The sequence below is a fragment of the Pieris brassicae genome, chromosome 4 (assembly GCF_905147105.1).
Source record: "Pieris brassicae chromosome 4, ilPieBrab1.1, whole genome shotgun sequence".
Taxonomy (NCBI): domain Eukaryota; kingdom Metazoa; phylum Arthropoda; class Insecta; order Lepidoptera; family Pieridae; genus Pieris; species Pieris brassicae.
In genome coordinates this window covers 18075219-18094022 of record NC_059668.1, presented here as the reverse complement: position 1 = coordinate 18094022, position 18804 = coordinate 18075219, and the positions used below count along the sequence as shown (strand labels likewise).

The following is an 18804-nucleotide window of genomic DNA, read 5'->3' as shown; positions in this document are numbered from 1 at the left end:
AGTCGTGTCTTTAACTTGAATATCAAAAAGATACTCCAAAATCAAAATAATTACTCAACGGTTAGAAAAGTAAAAAAAAAATTAGGAAAAATGAAAAACTATTTTCGAAGAAAAACTAAATTTGAAGAAAGTAAAGAAGCATAAAATGAAAATAGTTTCATTTTAATAATTAATATTATCATACAATAATAAATGTAATTATAATGTTAACTAACCTATGTTTGTATGTAAAATACACCTGTGTAATACAACAGCTATTATATTTTACTACATTAGAGGTTTTTAATAGATATACATTAAAGTATGTGAAGTTGGTCCTAGGGAGAACATTCTGTAGATGTTGGCATCACTGCCTTGTAGTAAATTGTCTTACTAAGTCAGAACTAGATTTTACGTCTGTTTTTCTTTCACATATTATTTCTACTTGATCTGTGAACATGATGAACTGCGATTCATTAAATAAAAAAATTGTGAAGCTATAATCGAAATCGTACATAGAAGAAAGGATAAAGGAAATCATTAATAGTTATCAAAATAAATAAAACTTATCGCCAATGTGATAGGGTTTAAGAGTAAGCAATAAGCAATTATAAGTAAAATAGCGTAGATTTTTTAAAGTTCGCCACGAAATAGTAATTTGCTACGAAGTCATAAAAACTGGACCAAGGGAGCTCAATTAAGTAAAAATGAGTAATAGGGATCCGGGTCCTTTGCCAAATAGATGGTTGCATTGTCCACGCAAGTCTTCTGAAATAATAGCTGAGAAGTTTCTTGCTTTCAAAACGCCTTTAGGTTCGGAGTTCAATGATAAAGTTCCTGAAAACAATCGTTTCACTCCATCAATGCTCTTTGATTACATGAAAGGTTTAAGGGTATGTATTCTGAAATTCCATTGTAAAACCCTAGTTAATGCTTATGTACTTTTTAATATCACTATTATCTCACAAAGTGTTTTGCTGTTTTCAACAGATATCTATTGTTTAATTTCTTGGTGTTATTTAATAGCTGCTCATTATTAAGGTTAGGAATATTCATTTGTACTCTGAAATCTTCTCTTATTTAACCTGGTAATCATGGATTGTCATAAATCAAAACCTTACCTTAATACTTCTATTAAATTTCAGATGAAACTAGGTCTTTGGATTGACCTCACTAACACCTCTAGATTTTATGATAAAAGAGAAATTGAAAGGATGGATTGTAAATATGTTAAAATGGCTTGTCGAGGTCATGGTGAAACACCATCTGAAAAGCAAACAAGGTTATTATTCTTATACTTAATATTTACTTTTTGATTGGTATACAGTTCTACACACAGTTTGGACTTTGTAGAGTTTTCGTTTACATTTTGTACATCAAACTAACATGGTATTATTTTAAAATAAATATCTCAGGCAGTCATCTATATATATTAAAATACTGTTTGTTTGTTTTGTTAAAACTTGAGAATGGCTGGCACAATTTGGTTTATTATGATAGCAGTTTAGTGAAGATGAAAATATAAATTCAATCAAAGAAAATTACTTAAAACAACAATTTTGCAATAAAAACTGTTCTTAGCTCATTGTTTTTCATATTTTTAGAAATAAAAATTGTCACTTGTTTGACATATATTTTTAGATGGCCTTAGAAATTTGTATACTGTACTTGTAGTATGAGGCTTGATGACTCTTTACTCAGTTTTAAAAATTCATTAAGTTTTGACACAAATATATGTAGGTGATGCAATGTTCACTGGGTCACATCTAGTATACAGTCAAAATTTGTTATTACGACATTGAAGGGACTACTGATATTTGATTGTAAAAACCAATAGTTGTAACAGCGGATGATGTTGTTATTAAGTACCTAATGCTTTTACCTCTTGGGACCTTTGGTTTAGATCAATATAAATGGTATGTTTTTCTAAATGATGTTGTCGTAAACGGTTTTGACTGTGTATATGTATTTAATATTTTATGTTCATATAAAATATTCCATAAAAAACCTAGAAGAAATAGCTCCTTTTTTTTCTATATAAATATAAATCATATTCTAGTGAAAATAGACATTGCCTAATAGTAATATTTATTTTCAGGAAGTTTATAGATGTTGTTTCTGAATTTATTTCCCAAAATCCACTTGCCGTTATTGGTGTACATTGTACACATGGGTTTAACAGAACTGGGTTTCTGATAGTTTCCTATATGGTAGAGAAATTTGATTCAAGTGTTGATGCATCGATTATAGAATTTTGTAGAAAAAGGTCAGTCAATAATTTTGTAATATTATTATACTATATAAAGCCAAATCACCATGTTTAACTTATTCTTTCTTCACTAAAGCAATTCCAGTGTCTTAAGAATCTGATTTTGGCCTGCTAAAACAGTGACCCCTAGCAAGATCAGGTTTGCAGTTCCCTAGTTTCAAAGTTCTTAAGGCTTTCAAATACTATTTGATGTCTATGAGTGATAGCTCCTTAAAAACATCTTGTAAAACAAAAAGTTTAAGATTAAAAACAGTGCTGCAGGATTTATTGCCAGTTCTTCTTGTCAATTATGCAACCGTGATTTAAAAACTTTAAAATTTTTAAGTTACTAAGTGATATTAAGTGTTGTAAAGTGGTTTTCTATTTGTGTATGGATTATAATATAATTAAAACATGCTTCACAGACAACCAGGAATATATAAACAAGATTATATAAATGAGCTATTTAGACGATATGATAGTGATGCTGACCCTATGGGAGCTCCAGAACGGCCAGACTGGTGCATCGGTTAGTTTATTTATTAGCTGTAATGTTTATTGGCTGGTATGAACAGTAAATCTACAAAAAGTAATTTAGAAAAATTTAATTCAATTCAAATAAATTAAATACCCATATTGTAGATATGTGAGTTGTCCAGGGATGCCCAGATCTGAAATGCTAATGAACTTATTATGATAAAACTGGAAACATATGTTGGCATATACCTGATTCAAATCAAATGTAATATGATAGGATCAATGCGAATATTAGTTTTTGAATACACTTACTAAACCTCAAGTCTAAATAATCATGGTAGAAAAACAATATCTCATCAATATGATTTATAGGTCAGACTGATAACCTCCCTTTTTGAAGTTGGTTATGTAGCATAATTTTCTAGGATAGACATTGATAATTTTTATTTTGTATTGCAAATAATACCAACAAAAATATTAAATAATTACAATTGTATTTAATAAAGTAATTTACTTTGAATCAACTTATGTACTAAACTTTTTGTTTGTAGAAGAAGAAATAGATTATGATGATGATGATAATGATAATGCTCCCAGCTCCTCACAAGCACCAGAACCAAAGCTGTATGGTCCACCAAAGTGAGTTTTAACTTCTAACTAATATGTGGAAGACACTAATTTTAAATAAGTGCTATATCATTTTAACACTCTGTAATCATTTGAATACTTTAGTACAATAATATTTTGCACAATAGAACATTAGTATAGAGATGCCAAAGGAGAACAAGTATTATGTATGCAGATTTAATGCTATTTATCCCTCCCCTCTCTTATCAGGAAAAGTAAGCAAAACTTACAAAAATAATAGTACATATATGTATTAATTTTTGTAGGAACCCCTGAAAATGCTTTTAGACAATGTGTGGGTTATATGTGAAAACAGTAAATTATTAATGCTGACGTAATCACCAAATAAGAGAATGAACCCTCCCCCCTACAGTGGTTGCGTTATACTTGAAGGGCCCCTTATTTAAAATACATATGTAACATAAATGCTACAGCTACAGCAACGTGGTCTCAGACTCCGGTTTTTGTATCTGTGTCTTTGACTATTATTGTTTTTATGCTGTAGGTCACACCTATTTTGTGTCATGCGCTACTTAAGCCTTTAAAAAAAATGAATTGCTCACTGCAGTAACTTAAACGATAGGTTTTAGGAAGAAATGACTAGAAAATTGTTTATGAAACACAGTTAGTAAATTTTGAAAACATAATGAAACACTAAAGTTCAAATTCCAAATAATTTTAATTTTCGAATAATTCCGCCCACCAACAATTAATTTGCCCTGAAGGGCTAAGCCCCCTATGTAGAAACACTACTCTATGTGTTTAGGTTCTGTGTTTGAAACATTGTCAATCTATGGAGGCTTTATTTCGCTGGTTTCAAGGTGTAACATATAGGAAAATCTAGTGGTGGACATCCAGAAAAAGAACCTGTAACGGCAGGATTCATATTCTAGCCTCTAGGCTATATTGGCAACTATAATTAATGTTATTTACATATTAGGTCGAAAAAGCGTCGAAAAGAGGCTAAAATCAAAAAGAGTGAATTCATGCCTGGAGTACACGGAGTGGATCCGTTTGATTCCCAACCACGTCTAAGAGAAATCCAGGAAAAGGCCCAACAATTCTGCAAATGGAGCGGTTCAGGCTTCCCAGGATCACAGCCTGTGTCTATGAATTTGAAGAATATTTCTAAATTGGTGGAGAAACCTTACCGCGTGTCGTGGAAGGCTGATGGTGTTCGGTGAGTTTTATTATTTTTCAAAAAATTATAAAATTGAATACGGTATACCTAAAGTTAATATTTTATGAATATGATATATAAATTGAAGACTAAGTGAAGACTGTGGTTCGTAACCAGATTTCGATTTTTAGTGTAATAAAATTTATTTCCTTTAAAATAATGATCAAACATGTAACGGTAAATCATACCGTTTACGAGTGCAATACTTGAAATCTTACTTAAATTAATGCATTGTTTCACGACGAAAAAATTGTTTTGATGTTTTTTTTGGAGTTGGCAACATTCAATACATTTTTGATATGCGGTTACCATACTTATATATAAATGTACGTTATGAGTAAAAGTGAGTGACTTAGGGTTCTTCAAGAAAAGAGCGTATCAATTCTTGAAAGGCCGGCAACGAACTTGCGAGGCCTCTGGCAATGTCAGTGTCCGTGGGCGGCGGTATCACTCAACATCAGATGAGCCTCCTGCCAGTTTGCCTCCTGTTACATAAAAAAAAACTTTTCTTGCAATCCTTCATTTCTGATTTATTAAGACCATAAAAAAGTATAATGGAAACTTTATCATCACATACATACATTTCCAGCTTTATGATGTTAATAGAAAATGAAAATCAAGTGTATATGATTGATAGAGATAACTGTGTGTTTCAAGTTCATGGCTTAAGATTTCCTCACAACAAAGCTAACAGGCATCTACGCGACACTTTACTCGACGGGGTGAGTTACGTCATATTTTAATTTCGTATCGTCGATATGAAATTTGTATCATTAATCCGGCTTTTTTTATGGGAGTCGCGAATTGCGTGTGCTATACTTTATGACATATTACAATGTTTGCTTATCTGTGATTTATTAGATAAATAAGTGTATAAAACTCTGTTCTCAACTCCTGTTGAGAAGCTTCTTATAGTAATTCCTTAACTCAAACTGAAAATAATTTTATTAATATAGGTTACCAAGTACACTTATGAACGTCAACAGAAAAGATGTTAAATTGACTGTAAATTTATATTTACTACCAGTTCGCAAGTCACGGGCGTAGAGCGGGTCAAGAAGCACTCTTTTTAATCGCCAAGTTTCCAGGTTTTCCAGTCATAATCCCAAGGATTAGGTTCCTTTAAGTAATCGTCAAAACTATTAAAATTTCCATACAAGGAGTGGTTTATCTTCTGAAGCCTGGTTGGTCGTTAGCTTAGATTAGTTATGTTTCGAGTATTATACTGGTGAAAGTCACCATTTGTTTTAAAATCGTTTATACTGTTTGTACATAGGGGCCGTTCAGGTATTACGTAAGCAGATTTACTCCAATTTATACTATTGTATTATGTTTGTGGTGGAAGTTATAAAAGAGCATTGTGTCTTGAACATGCGACTTTCAACTCTCTGATCGTACCCCAAGGCCAGCTGATCACTTTTACCAGCACTTTTTAGCGCCTAACATAGGTGTGATTGTAAACCTGTGAAGGTAAACATCGTGAGGAAAGCGGCATGATTTAGACCCAAAAATCAATAGCGTGTCAGAAAAATGTTTTTTATTTCGAGCTCACGACCGAATACTTCACCAATATGTGAATGTCAAAGATTTTCAGTTTTTTTACTAAATAATTTGGATAACATTTTTTATACAGAACCGGACAATCTTTCGATCGTAGTCCCAAATGTTAGGATTCGGCCTATTGCGGTAGTTACTTAAAGTAGTTTCGCCGCCGCCTCTTTGTAAAAACTAATATGGCATTGTGACTCACACATTTTTTTTTCAGGAAATGGTAATTGACAAAGTTGATGACAAAACGATTTTTAGATACCTTTGCTATGATATTATAAGGTTTGAAAATCAAAATGTTGGTAAAGAACCATTTTTCCCAGTGAGATTGGACTGCATTACAAACGAAATTATAAATCCCAGGTACGTTGAATAAGATCTACAATAAGGGAGATATAAATTGGTATGAACTTAAGAAAACACTTTTTAAACGTAATGAAGTTTTAACGAATGTTTTCTTTGTGTAAAAGCTATGTTAACAAAAGACAATACTATGGTATGAACTTATTAAATCCACTCCTTCGCGAAAAGATCGTACCAATTCTTAACAGGCCGGCAATGCTCATTTTATTCGTGACACATTGCCAGAAGGTACTTGCCAGCCGCCTGGGGGTTTGCCTCACGAAACAAAAAAAAAGTTAACGTACCTGTTTTGTGCTATCGTGATGACGCGTAGCAATGTATTCATTTATCCACCAAAAGTTTTATCGAAGATTATAGTCGAACTATAATGACGTAATAATGTTGTCAACTTAACAAAAAAAGCTAATTTAGCTCTGCAACAAACTAACCGCGCCATTTAGTATAGAATACTAAACGGGGCATAGGGGTTTTGTGGTACAGTCCCGGTGTAGAAGTCAAGAACAACATGGTGCTTATTTGTTTTGTAGAAAAATTCTTAATGGGAAGCCGCTTTGCCTATAACTTCATCAACAATTCTCAACTATAAAATTACATTTCAGAAACCGTGCCATCAGCGAGGGTCTTATTGATAAGAACGCTGAACCATTTCGGGTTGTTAAAAAGGATTTTTGGGATGTCTCATTGGCTGAGAGACTTCTTACAGACAAATTCGCCAGTACATTGCACCATGAGCCTGATGGTCTTATCTTCCAACCGTCTCTCGATGTTCGTTTACTTCACATCTATCATTATTACAAAATTTATGTCAATCGAGTATGAATTTAAGTTTAATTGCAGCCATACATACCTGGTGCGTGCAAAAACGTCTTAAAATGGAAACCAAGCAACATGAACAGTATCGACTTTAGGCTCAATATTGTGACCCAAGAAAAAATAGGGTATTTTTATTTTTTATTTCATATTTTTGCGATAGACATACCCTCATATTTATAAAAACTAAATCTACCCGCAATACCGTATCGTACCATAACCGGACTATAAACGTGACTGGCACGTCTAGGGCATTTAATGCTTTGTGGGCCATAGCAATGTGTATAAGAGATGTAAAGGTCAAGTTTTATAATCAGTGGGTACTAGTCTGTATTTTTTCAATATATTAGAAAAAATTGTGTTGAATTTGAAATAAACATTCAGAATGTTTATTTATTATGTTAAATTTTATTTGAGTGTACACTTTTCATAAGAGGCTACAGGTAAATATAATGTATTGCAGAATGCTAAAAGAAAAAGTGGGACAACTATTGGTTGGTCAGAATGACAATCCAGTGGGTACTATAAAAGTGACAAAGGAAATAAAAAACCTTAATAATAAAATCATTGAATGTCGCTTTGAGGACAACAATTGGGTGTTTATGCGCGAGCGAACAGATAAAAGCTATCCTAATAGTTTCAAAACGGCGAATGGTAAGTTTTATATCATATATTTATTATTAAATGATTTTCAAAATGTTCTGATGTTTTCCAATCTTCTATAATACAAACATTGTATGGACAAATGATGATGATATTAATAATTAATCCCTAATGCAAAGGCAAAGGAAAGTTCGGGTGCGCTTACATTACGATTCTATTTTGTTTTCATAGATTGAGCGAAAAAAAATTGTCTATGAAGCTAATATCTATAAGTAATTCATGTCTATGACGTTAAAACAAGGCATATGTCAATTGAAGTTTTTGTAACGTGAACTTTCCAATCTTCTTGTTTTCGTATCGTATCGATCCAAATAAAAAGATTACCATAATATGCTTAACTGTTCTTGAGTTATAAGTAGTATAGCTAATCTGACTTTATTTTATGTATAGAATATAATTGGTTACATAGAAATAATTTATTGTTTATTATAATTCTCATGTTATTTTCACACATGTACATCCTTTCTATAACATAGGTTCATAAGTATCTAATTATACTCCTTGAGATGTGTGAGGGCATAAATAAAATAGTATTTAAAAATATCACTCGTAAATCGGCATAACTGATTTTAACAACGATTATAATTACACGTTGACAAATTAATTGTTTTTACGACAACCTCAACTGATTCGACGTAATATTTTTTTTGAGCTATCTGTAAATAGCTTAGTTACTCAATAATGAATAATTTATTGTACTCATAAAGAAATGTGAATGTTGTTTTGATCAAATAGTTATATTATATATAATACTTAAACGTCACTTTTATCCTATTTCTTTTATAATCATATAATCAATCCAAAATGTACTAATAAAAAACACGTATTCAAATTAATACGACTACCATTTACATAGGCAAAAAACTCGCGTCTTTGCCATAGACTAACAAACAAAATTAAATGAAACATCTGTTAACACACAATAGATAATTAGTAATCTAAAGAATCTAATCTAATAAATATAATTATTTCTTTACATATATAAAACTTATGTTGTGTTAAATATATCTTATACTAGCGAGTTTTGTATTATACAAACAAATTAATATAATAAAGTATTCATGCAAAATTACGCCTAATTTTTTTCAGCTGTCTTTGAGAGTATCGAAAATCCAGTTACAAAGGATTATTTACTGTATTGCATAAATAAGAGATATAAAAAAGCATCACAGATGCCTCCACCAAGGCGATGAAAAGATTCGACTATGAAAATTCAGATATGCCTATTTCATTTAAACATGTTTTAAACTTTATTTTTTTAATACTATAAAGTTATAAGCAAAACTATGTAACAAAAATCAGTCACGCACGTGTCCAGAATATCATCATTGCACGTACAATATTACATAAAGTAGTAGATCCCGAGATGAGTGCGTTCAATCAAACAAAATTTTCTTAGTATAGATTTCACAGGTAAATTTAAGATGTTATAACTTTATAGCATAAAGATGGCTATACCCCAGTACATTAGTACAAAAAGACAGCTATAATTGTTGGTTAAATATGGCATGTAGATCTGATGTTGATTTGGAAATACTCATATCTAAAAATAACAGATTTTTTTGTTAATAAATATGTTACAAAAACTCTGTGAACTTATACTGTGACCTTAATACAAAACATAAATAATAACTAAACTGGCATTTTTACCTTAAAATATTTGCCCAAGGCTACATTGCTAACACAAGCTGGCAAATCAAGTTCTTTTTTGTAATAGATATAATATTTGTCAGGGTTTCTGTAACATATAGCTATATGTAACTGATTTGTTGTTATAGTATTAGTAATTATAATGGATCAAACTGAAATAAATGTTCACAAATATTATGCTTTTATTCCTTTATTTTGAAACAGATTTTCATAATAATATAATAAAATTTGCTGGCAAAACCCAAAATCCCATCTGTAAAATGGTTCCTCTGAAAATTATCCATAGAGGTTATGGAAACTCAATAATGGTAGGCATGTATATTCCGCAAACAGTATAAATAAATAAATATAGTTTTGATGAGTATACCTGAAGAAAAGTGTTGAATTCATATTTGAAATAATTTATAACACAATTAGGTTGAAAATATGTAAATATGGTACCTAATAAATCCCCCTTAATTACTAGAAAATATAGGAAAATAAACTACTACTAAATAAAAATCCTCTGAATTTGACTAAATATATGACTATAAACTGCTTTGTGTCATAGCTATCTGCCATTTATTTTCCCCGTCTATATCTAGACATTTTATTATTTTCTCTTTGGCCAATTTTGTCAAATGATGATTAACATTATATGCAGCTGCTGGCCATAAATGCTCTGGTGTTTCTTTATAGATGATCTTAACTAAATCCATTTCATTTAATTGTTTATCAGAGTTGTTCCTAAGAGCTTCCAAAATTTGTTCTTCCCTTTGAGTTCGATGTGCTATGTAGTATTTAATTTTTTCAATTGGGTCCTAAAAAGAGAAGTATAAAAAGAAACTATAAATGAAGTAAAAATTTATCCATATAGCTAATGAATATGATAGAAGCAATATAAAGGATAACCAATAGCTCAGTATCACATTACACTGTCTCATACATTATTATTTGTATTCTAAGGAAGTAGGCTAATGTAATAACAGTTCCGTTGGATTGCAAAGGATTCAGCTTAACACTGATAAAAAAAACTATAAATAAAACCAGTGGCACTGCAACCTATGAGGTTTGTATATCTGTTTCATGATCTTTGTTTTTCCTCAATATGCATGTAGATGATGATCAGCCTTCTGTGCCTGCCACATGCCATTAACTTTTTGTGTCTAAGGTATGCTGGTATCCCCACAATTTTTTCTTACCATTTATAGGAGCAAGTTTTAAATGTGCACATATACAGAAAGTCCATAATTATTAAGCTTACAGCTTAATTCAGTTAAATAAAACAAAACCTTACATCAACAATATTTCCATGTCCAGGATAAATAACACTGGGATTCAATTCTAATATTCTATTTAAGCTTTTCATGTAGGTATAAAGGTCTTCAAAAACAGCAGTGCCCTCTCCAAGAATACAGTCCCCACTAAATAAAATATTTTCCTCTTGTAAAGTCAAAACAACATGATCAGTTGTATGCCCAGGTGTGTGATGAACCTTAAGAGTTGCTCCTTCAACTGTCAGCTCTTGTCCATCATAAAGCCAGTTAAAAGGACTTGGTAACGGGTTTGTGTCATGTGCATCATCTGAATCTCTTTTGTGTTTCCAAACTTTGGGTTGTTCTGGTTCAAAAACATATAAACATGATAATAATTTAAAATATTTACAGGCATGTTTTAAAATATATTCCAGGGTGAAAAGTTGCTAGTTTTATTTTTTTTACCTTTGTTTAAATTTCCTTGCAAAATTTGTGGAATCTGTTACAAGCTCACAAGAAAGAAACAGTACAATGGTAATACTACTTTAGAAATACAAATTATACTTGCTTGCAATTGTCCCAAAAATATTCTCAACTCCTCCAATATGGTCATGATGCCAGTGTGTAACCACTATGTGTTCAATATTTACTTGTTCTGAACCTACTACTTCAGATAAATGTTTCTGATATTCTGTTATGTCTTTATCACCAGTGTCCAAAAGTATACGACTACAAAAGTACAAGTCTGTATCAACAAGCTAATATGTAGTTATATTATTTGTTTTTTATTTTATACTTGAATACTTACTTTTTTCCAGTTCCAATTAAGTATGTATTAGTTCCTTGAAGCGTCATTGGTCCTGGGTTGCAGCCCAGAATTCTTATGATTCTACTTGATAATTTAGTAACTGTTGGAATAACAGCTGCCATTATATTAATTTGATCAAAACAAATTTATGTATCAAAGAAATTATGTTTCATATATTTTTATTACTCTGTCCTTATCACGTATAAAAAGATTAAAGATGATAATAATAAAAAAACTGACAATATTAAAATCCATTGATAATATTGTTTTTATTTAAATTTGATTTAGGGAGGTGACAGACTACTAGTGATCCTCCAATTCGAACTTTGATCACAGATTAGAAAGTTTGCAGATCTGCAGGCAATCTGTATTAAACTATCGCTATCTGTGACCTTATTACAACGATGAAAATAAACTGTCCCTTACTTCATTCAATCTGTCAGTAGTTTATGATCCAAGAAAACTGAAAAATGGCTGGAGCATTGGCGAGGATTGTTCAGGGAACAAAATCGCACCTAGGTGATTTGATTAGGATCAAATTATATAAACTACAGTAAAAAAAGCTGTTTTTAGTTTTAAGCATATTCAGAAAACTTGTTGTGCTTTGTTGTGCGCACTTGTGACTTACATAATTTTGACGTGTTCAGGTATTGCAGGGCCTCTGGTGAGTATTACCAGTGGTTCAGTCCGTTTCCAGCAGACTGAAAGTCAGGGGAAAACGAAATATGGACCCTTGGCTGATGCAGACAGAGTTTTCACAAACCTTTATGGAAGACATGACTGGAGATTAAAAGGAGCTTTAGCTCGAGGAGATTGGTACATGACAAAGAATATTTTGGAAAAAGGAACCGACTGGATCGTTAGTAAGTATTGCTTGTTCAATAATTGGTCAGATTATCATTATTATTGCACTGGACATGCATTAAATTATTCCTATGCTTTTCCTGTATAAATATTTAAACAGTATTAAGATTTTATGTTTTCTATTGTTAACACATTTTACTATCTTATATTTGTAAATAAAGTATATAGGATATACAAAAAATATAATAATAAGAATAGGTTAATTTTTATTATACAATTGAATTATATTATGCAATATTTTGAAAAGAAGGTAACACTAGCTATGGTATGAAACTACAAAGGTATGTATGCAACAATCATGTTTTCGTCATAACAAATACTAATTTAATGCAGTATTAAAAATTATATTAAAACTTTCAGATGAACTAAAAACATCTGGCCTCCGTGGGCGTGGAGGGGCTGGATTTCCAACTGGGATGAAATGGTCATTCATGAATAAGCCTTCTGATGGCCGACCCAAATACTTAGTTGTGAATGCAGATGAAGGAGAACCTGGTACATGCAAGGATAGAGAGATCATGCGTCATGACCCACACAAGTTAATAGAAGGCTGTTTGATTGCTGGTCGAGCAATGGGTGCTCAGGCAGCTTATATTTACATAAGAGGAGAGTTTTATAATGAGGCCAGTAATTTGCAAGTAGCCATTGCTGAGGTATGTCTTAATATCAGTCTTGTTTATATTATATTTATATGTTATACTGTTTATATTTTTATTGAGCCTGTTTTTTTTGTTAAAGTGTCATAATACTGTAAAATATGGTGTATGTTTTAAAACCTATTTTGTATTACTTTCTCCTTTTTTGTGGATAGTTATTAAGTTTATAATGAAAATATGTAAAAATTTAAGATATATTTTTAATAGTTTTATCCATAATTTGATAATATTCACAATTTATAGTAATGTACTTTTGATGTAGAAAAATTTATTTCATTGTTAATTTCTGAACCAGCAGGGGCTAGTTTTGTTTTACTGTTGAGGGCCAATATACATTTTCTGCAGAACTTTATACTTAAATTGAAATTCCTATTTCTATTTCTCTTATTCCAGGCTTACCAGGCTGGCTTAATTGGAAAGAATTCTTGTGGCTCTGGCTATGACTTTGATGTATTTGTTCACCGAGGTGCGGGGGCCTACATCTGTGGTGAAGAAACAGCTCTCATTGAATCAATTGAAGGAAAGCAAGGCAAGCCAAGGTTGAAGCCCCCATTCCCAGCTGATGTTGGACTGTTTGGTTGTCCAACAACAGTTAATAATGTGGAGACAATTGCTGTCTCTCCAGTGAGTATTTGTATTTAAAACAATAATTTTAAATAACTTATCACCTTTCCTTGTATTTGTTGTTGACAAGGTATAAAGTTACTCTTAAAAACCTTATATGATTTGACTTTGAGTTGTATGTCACACATATAGATTGAAAAAATATTTGAGAAAATTATTAATTTAAATTTACTTTTAATAAAAAGGCGATCGCTCTGATCCGTCGAACTATCGCCCAATAGCTATAACCTCCTTGTTCTCCAAACTAATGGAATCCATTATTAATGCCCGGCTCTTGATCTAGAGGGCCACCAGCTGATTAGCGATTATCAGTACGGATTTCGTCGTGGTCGTTCGGCTGGTGACTTTGTATGCTTTCCACATAGATGGGCAGAGGCAATTGAGTCCAAGGGGAAGGCGCTAGCGGTTAGTTTGGACATAGCGAAAGCCTTCGATCGGATGTGGCACAAAGTTCTGCTCTTGTAGCTTCTAGCCTACGGGCTTCCCGATAAATTATGCAATTGGATCTCCGGCTTTCTGGCCGATCGATCCATCAAGGTCGTCGTCGACGGAGCATGCTCTGACCCTAAACCCGTGAATGCTGGGGTCCCACAAAGCTGTGTTCTATCCCCGACCCTGTTTCTTCTGCATATCAATGACATGTTGCAACTTAGCAACATTCATTGCTATGCGGACGACAGCACTGGGGATACTCTTTACACTGGCCGGGCAGGTATTTTTTGGGCAGCTGTCGATGAGTACCGGAACAAACTTGTGTCTGAAGTCGAAACTCTACTACGTGGAGTCTCGGACTGAGTAGACTAAACCTAGTACAATTTAACCCCAAGAAGACACAAGTTTGCGCGTTTTCCGCGAAAAAAAAACAACCTTTGTCGCTACTCCTCTTTTCGAAAACACTCATCTTGATGCCACAGCCAGCATCGGAATACTTGGCGTTGACATATCAAACGACGTTCAGTTGGAGGGAAAGGCTAAATTAGCCTTCAAAAAGCTTGGCGTGCTCCGCAAGGCGAGACGGTACTTCACTCCGGACCACCCCTTGCAACTTTATAAAGCGCAAATATGGCCCGACATGGAATACTGTTCTTACCTCCCCAGTACCACCTTCCACTTGACCGTATTCAACGAAGAGCGGTTCGAATCTTCGATGACCAATCCCTCTCCGAGCGGCTCGATCCTTTGGCGTTGCGTAGAGATGTGGGGTCACTATGCATCTTCTACCGCATTTACCATGGAGTGTTCAGAGGAGTTGTTCAGATACCTGCAGCTGAGTTTCGTCATCGGACGTCGAGGCAGAATACAAAATTCCATCCGTATCACCTCGACGTCCGACGTTCCACGACTGAGCGTTTTTCAAGGCAATTTTTGCCACGCACCACCGCTATGTGGAACCAGCTGCCTACTGAAGTATTTCCGAACCAATTCGAATTAGGGTCCTTCAAGAAAAGAGCGTACAAATTCTAAAAAAGCCGGCAACGCACTCGCGAGCCCTCTGGCATTGAGAGTGTCCATGGGCGGCGGTATCACTTAACATCAGGTGAGCCTCCTGCCCATTTGCCCCCTGGTTTATTAAAAATAAGATTACTTCATGGATATTCCCTATTACAGACAATTTGTCGTCGTGGTGGCAAGTGGTTTGCCTCCTTTGGCCGCACCCGAAACTCAGGAACCAAACTATTTAACATCTCTGGTCATGTCAACACTCCCTGCACTGTTGAAGAAGAGATGAGTATCCCATTGAAGGAGCTGATTGAGCGTCACGCTGGTGGTGTCTGTGGTGGATGGGATAATCTTCTGGCTATCATTCCAGGAGGTTCTTCCACTCCGCTTATACCTAAACAGTAAGTTTAATTAGCATAATCTTGTCAAAATTAATTTAAATGAATTAATATGTTATATAACAACATTATAATATTCTCTTTAGAACAGAAATGGGTTTATATGTTCAGAATAGGTTATGAAAAGTCAATCATATAATTATATATTTTTTTACATTATTACTATAAATATGTAATTGAAATTGAAAAAACAAAGCAGTTGTGCAGTTCTAACTTTTAGATAATAAATAAAAATTATGATTGCCATTATTGTATATAATTAACAAACTCCTCCTACTGTTAAGCATCCAAAGAATATGCCATGCCGTAATGAACTGTGATTAGGCATAATAGTTCATACCAAGATAAGCCTACTTCATTATTATGTTTACCATTGTGGCTATAAGAATTAGGCACAAAATTAATTAAATTACTAATATAACAGCGTTTTTAAATAATTAAAAAAAATGTATTTAAATACAAATATATATTTTAGTTAATTCATTAAAATTCCAGTGTCTGTGAAACTGTCTTAATGGACTTTGATGGTTTGGTGGCTGCTCAAACTTCGCTTGGTACTGCTGCTATCATTGTAATGGACAAATCTACAGACATTGTAAAGGCCATCGCTCGTCTGATTATGTTTTACAAACATGAGTCTTGTGGTCAATGTACACCTTGTCGTGAAGGTGTCTCTTGGATGAACAAAATGATATACAGGTGAGACCTTTTTCTTTCGTATGATCTCTTGACTGTAGCAGGTAAGATAAGGTAAGGTAATACTATAAACTTTATATTACTGAAATATTGATTTTATATTGTAAAATCTCTAGCTCAGATCTTAACAAGCCAAATATTTAAACTGTTTTTTTTTTATTGCATTCCTTACAAATAACATTCAAATGTACATAATATAACACATTGGAATGTTTTAAGCCGTGATGGTACGGTTCATGTAAAACAATCTAAAATTGTTTCTTTAATCTTTATAAAATTCGTAAGTAAAAATAATGTTTGAAACAGTATGTAAATAAATATTCTTAAAAGTAAATGTATAATCTACATTTTACAGATTCGTCGAAGGTAATGCTTCACCTAAAGAGATTGATATGCTGTGGGAGATCTCCAAACAAATTGAAGGTAAATTTCTCAAATATTAAACTTTTGTTTGGGTTTGATATTCACTTGATAGCTCTCGAGAAAATATTTGATATGATTCAAATTACGAGCCTAGACTACACTGTATTGCAATATGCTATTAAAACTGTATTCAGGTAGTAAATTTTTTGTGTAGGTCATACAATTTGTGCTCTCGGAGACGGTGCAGCGTGGCCCGTCCAAGGCCTGATTAGGCATTTTAGACCGGAATTGGAAAGACGCATGCAGACATACGCCATGACCCACGGACCAAGCAAAGCCGAACGTCTTTACTAGTGATGGCGCCATCTAGTACAGCCGTTGGATGTTCGACAATTCAAGTCATAGGAATACCAATAGATGGCGCGGAAATAAATATACGTTAAGAGGTTATGTTTTACACCTCCGTGTAGTTAAATGATTATAATATCTCAAACAAAAACCTTTTTATTAATTTACTGTTGCTTCAAAAATTATGGAAGAATGTAAATATAAATATTGACTTTATTTCCCAAGTATTGTGATATTAAAAATCGTTTAGTACAAGTGATTTTTATTTTTTCTTACGAATTTGATGTATGTAGCCTGCGGCTGAATAAAGTAGTCATTTAAAGCTAACATTGAGTCATATTAGAAATATATTTTTTTACCTATTGTACAATATGAAGAGAAAAAATTAACGACTAAATGTTTATGAACCGGATCCTGTAAGTAATAATACATCCGCATCTAAAATCTTACTAAGAATATTAATATTTAAACTGCAACTGCGATTTTTTTATGAACAATGTGGATCACGGACTATTTGATGAAGTCAAGAAAAGGATTTATTTCCTGGGAATATGATGAGTCCACTTCTCACATTAGTTTCTGCTGCCCCAGGAAAGGGGGCAAACTACTTACACACACTTGAATCGAAAGACTAATAAAAGTTGACAATCTACGGTGCAATCCAGCACTCGTTTTATTATATTATTTTAACAGTTCTTTGTTTCCTGTTCCCTATGAACATTAATAACGGTGTGTTAAGAGGAAAATATTTTTCCTCCAAGCCTAATAAAGGACACAACTAACCTATATCTGTAACCTGGAATTCACGGGATTGATATGATTTCATGAAATGGTTGACCATATTGAATCATACAACGTTTAAACATATTTCAGTCAACGTTTACTCACTTAAGGCCTTATTCCAGCACGAATGGCTGTGTCAGTTTTACGGGGTGGATTGCGGTACGCAATGGAGAGCTGGAGCGCTGGCCCGTAATAACAATTAGTTATGTAAAACATTAAATTAATGTAATTTTATCATTTTTTTCTTTCTGAAATGGATTACTTGGCTTGCGATAAAATATATCGTGTAAATTTCAAAGTCATGTTCTATATACTTTTTCGGCATAAAATGAATTCAAAGTGTAAAAAATTGGCTGTTTGGATTTTTTTTCTATCGAGCGAAGTTATTTAAATCGTCTATCGATCTTTCAAAATGGATACATAAACTACTCAACTCCACCATTTATTTTTTCCATTCGCCCTACTTCAAGAAACGATGACAAAAAATGGGAAGAAACAATGTACTTTTTTGGAGTTTTGCGACCTTATACCTTAATAATAGCGTCAACAACGTCGCCCCTTGGTCAAGCCATAGAGGCTGTCTTATGTCAGGATCTCTTTTTGCCCTCTTGGAAGTTACCAATTCTGATAACTCAATATAATCCGCGGCAGAAAAAATATAAATATGTCGCATCATTATATAGCAATAACCACGCTTCATGAAGAACCTATTTTTTTGGTTGTTTCATTCATTATTAATATTCATAATTTGTTTGATTCTTTTACTTGTAACATTACGATATCATGTTGTCTTCGTTAGTATGACGTTCTAATTTTTATTCCTCTGATATCAATTATCAGCAAATGATAATAAAAATTAAGCTTTTATTTCCTTAAGATACATTTAGTTACACTTATCTAGATTGTAGAAACCTATTAATTATATTTTTGACGAATATTTAGTAAAGTCTGTATTTTGTTTCAACCACTTATTGATCCAAGTTTTAAAGTGTTAAATTGGTTTATTTAGCCAAATCTGGCTTTTAAATAGGTATATAAATAAAA

The 18804-nt window shown here is 32.8% G+C and overlaps 3 protein-coding genes across 4 annotated transcripts; 2 read left to right on the top strand and 1 right to left on the bottom strand.

The window, feature by feature from the left end:
• The first annotated feature begins 409 nt into the window (after window positions 1–409).
• On the top strand, window positions 410–9720 carry LOC123709109 (mRNA-capping enzyme). 2 transcript variants are annotated; one of them, XM_045660240.1, is made up of 12 exons: window positions 410–872; window positions 1125–1261; window positions 2078–2245; window positions 2653–2756; window positions 3256–3343; window positions 4272–4511; window positions 5101–5233; window positions 6277–6422; window positions 7022–7187; window positions 7260–7360; window positions 7696–7886; window positions 8985–9720. In XM_045660240.1, the coding sequence occupies exons 1-12, from the start codon at window positions 687–689 to the stop codon at window positions 9086–9088; spliced, it is 1764 nt and encodes a 587-aa protein (XP_045516196.1). In that variant the 5' UTR covers window positions 410–686; the 3' UTR covers window positions 9089–9720. The 2 variants fall into 2 exon arrangements, with proteins under 2 accessions (XP_045516196.1, XP_045516197.1); XM_045660241.1 differs by having other exon boundaries at window positions 411–572.
• On the bottom strand, window positions 9718–11859 carry LOC123709111 (beta-lactamase-like protein 2 homolog). The gene is made up of 4 exons (XM_045660243.1): window positions 11589–11859; window positions 11349–11509; window positions 10822–11144; window positions 9718–10345 (listed from the first exon to the last, which is right to left on the bottom strand). The coding sequence occupies exons 1-4, from the start codon at window positions 11708–11710 to the stop codon at window positions 10073–10075; spliced, it is 879 nt and encodes a 292-aa protein (XP_045516199.1). The 5' UTR covers window positions 11711–11859; the 3' UTR covers window positions 9718–10072.
• Window positions 11860–11978: 119 nt separating this feature from the next.
• LOC123709110 (NADH dehydrogenase [ubiquinone] flavoprotein 1, mitochondrial) lies at window positions 11979–17229 on the top strand. The gene is made up of 8 exons (XM_045660242.1): window positions 11979–12107; window positions 12236–12451; window positions 12813–13105; window positions 13502–13732; window positions 15341–15573; window positions 16066–16269; window positions 16622–16689; window positions 16844–17229. Exons 1-8 carry the CDS (start codon window positions 12059–12061, stop codon window positions 16981–16983), a joined length of 1434 nt encoding a protein of 477 aa, XP_045516198.1. The 5' UTR covers window positions 11979–12058; the 3' UTR covers window positions 16984–17229.
• Window positions 17230–18804: the final 1575 nt, after the last annotated feature.

Excerpts from the sequence above, each read along its gene's own strand:
- LOC123709109 (XM_045660240.1), top strand. The coding sequence starts at position 687 with ATGAGTAATAGGGATCCGGGTCCTTTGCCAAATAGATGGTTGCATTGT. Across the intron at positions 2,757-3,255 it reads ACGGCCAGACTGGTGCATCG|AAGAAGAAATAGATTATGAT; the intron begins GTTAGTTTATTT and ends TTTTGTTTGTAG. Across the intron at positions 6,423-7,021 it reads AACGAAATTATAAATCCCAG|AAACCGTGCCATCAGCGAGG; the intron begins GTACGTTGAATA and ends ATTACATTTCAG.
- LOC123709111 (XM_045660243.1), bottom strand. The coding sequence starts at position 11,710 with ATGGCAGCTGTTATTCCAACAGTTACTAAATTATCAAGTAGAATCATA. Across the intron at positions 11,145-11,348 it reads TATTTTTGGGACAATTGCAA|AACAACCCAAAGTTTGGAAA; the intron begins GCAAGTATAATT and ends TTTTTGAACCAG. Across the intron at positions 10,346-10,821 it reads GACATGGAAATATTGTTGAT|GACCCAATTGAAAAAATTAA; the intron begins GTAAGGTTTTGT and ends TTCTCTTTTTAG.
- LOC123709110 (XM_045660242.1), top strand. The coding sequence starts at position 12,059 with ATGGCTGGAGCATTGGCGAGGATTGTTCAGGGAACAAAATCGCACCTA. Across the intron at positions 13,106-13,501 it reads TGCAAGTAGCCATTGCTGAG|GCTTACCAGGCTGGCTTAAT; the intron begins GTATGTCTTAAT and ends CTCTTATTCCAG. Across the intron at positions 13,733-15,340 it reads AGACAATTGCTGTCTCTCCA|ACAATTTGTCGTCGTGGTGG; the intron begins GTGAGTATTTGT and ends TCCCTATTACAG.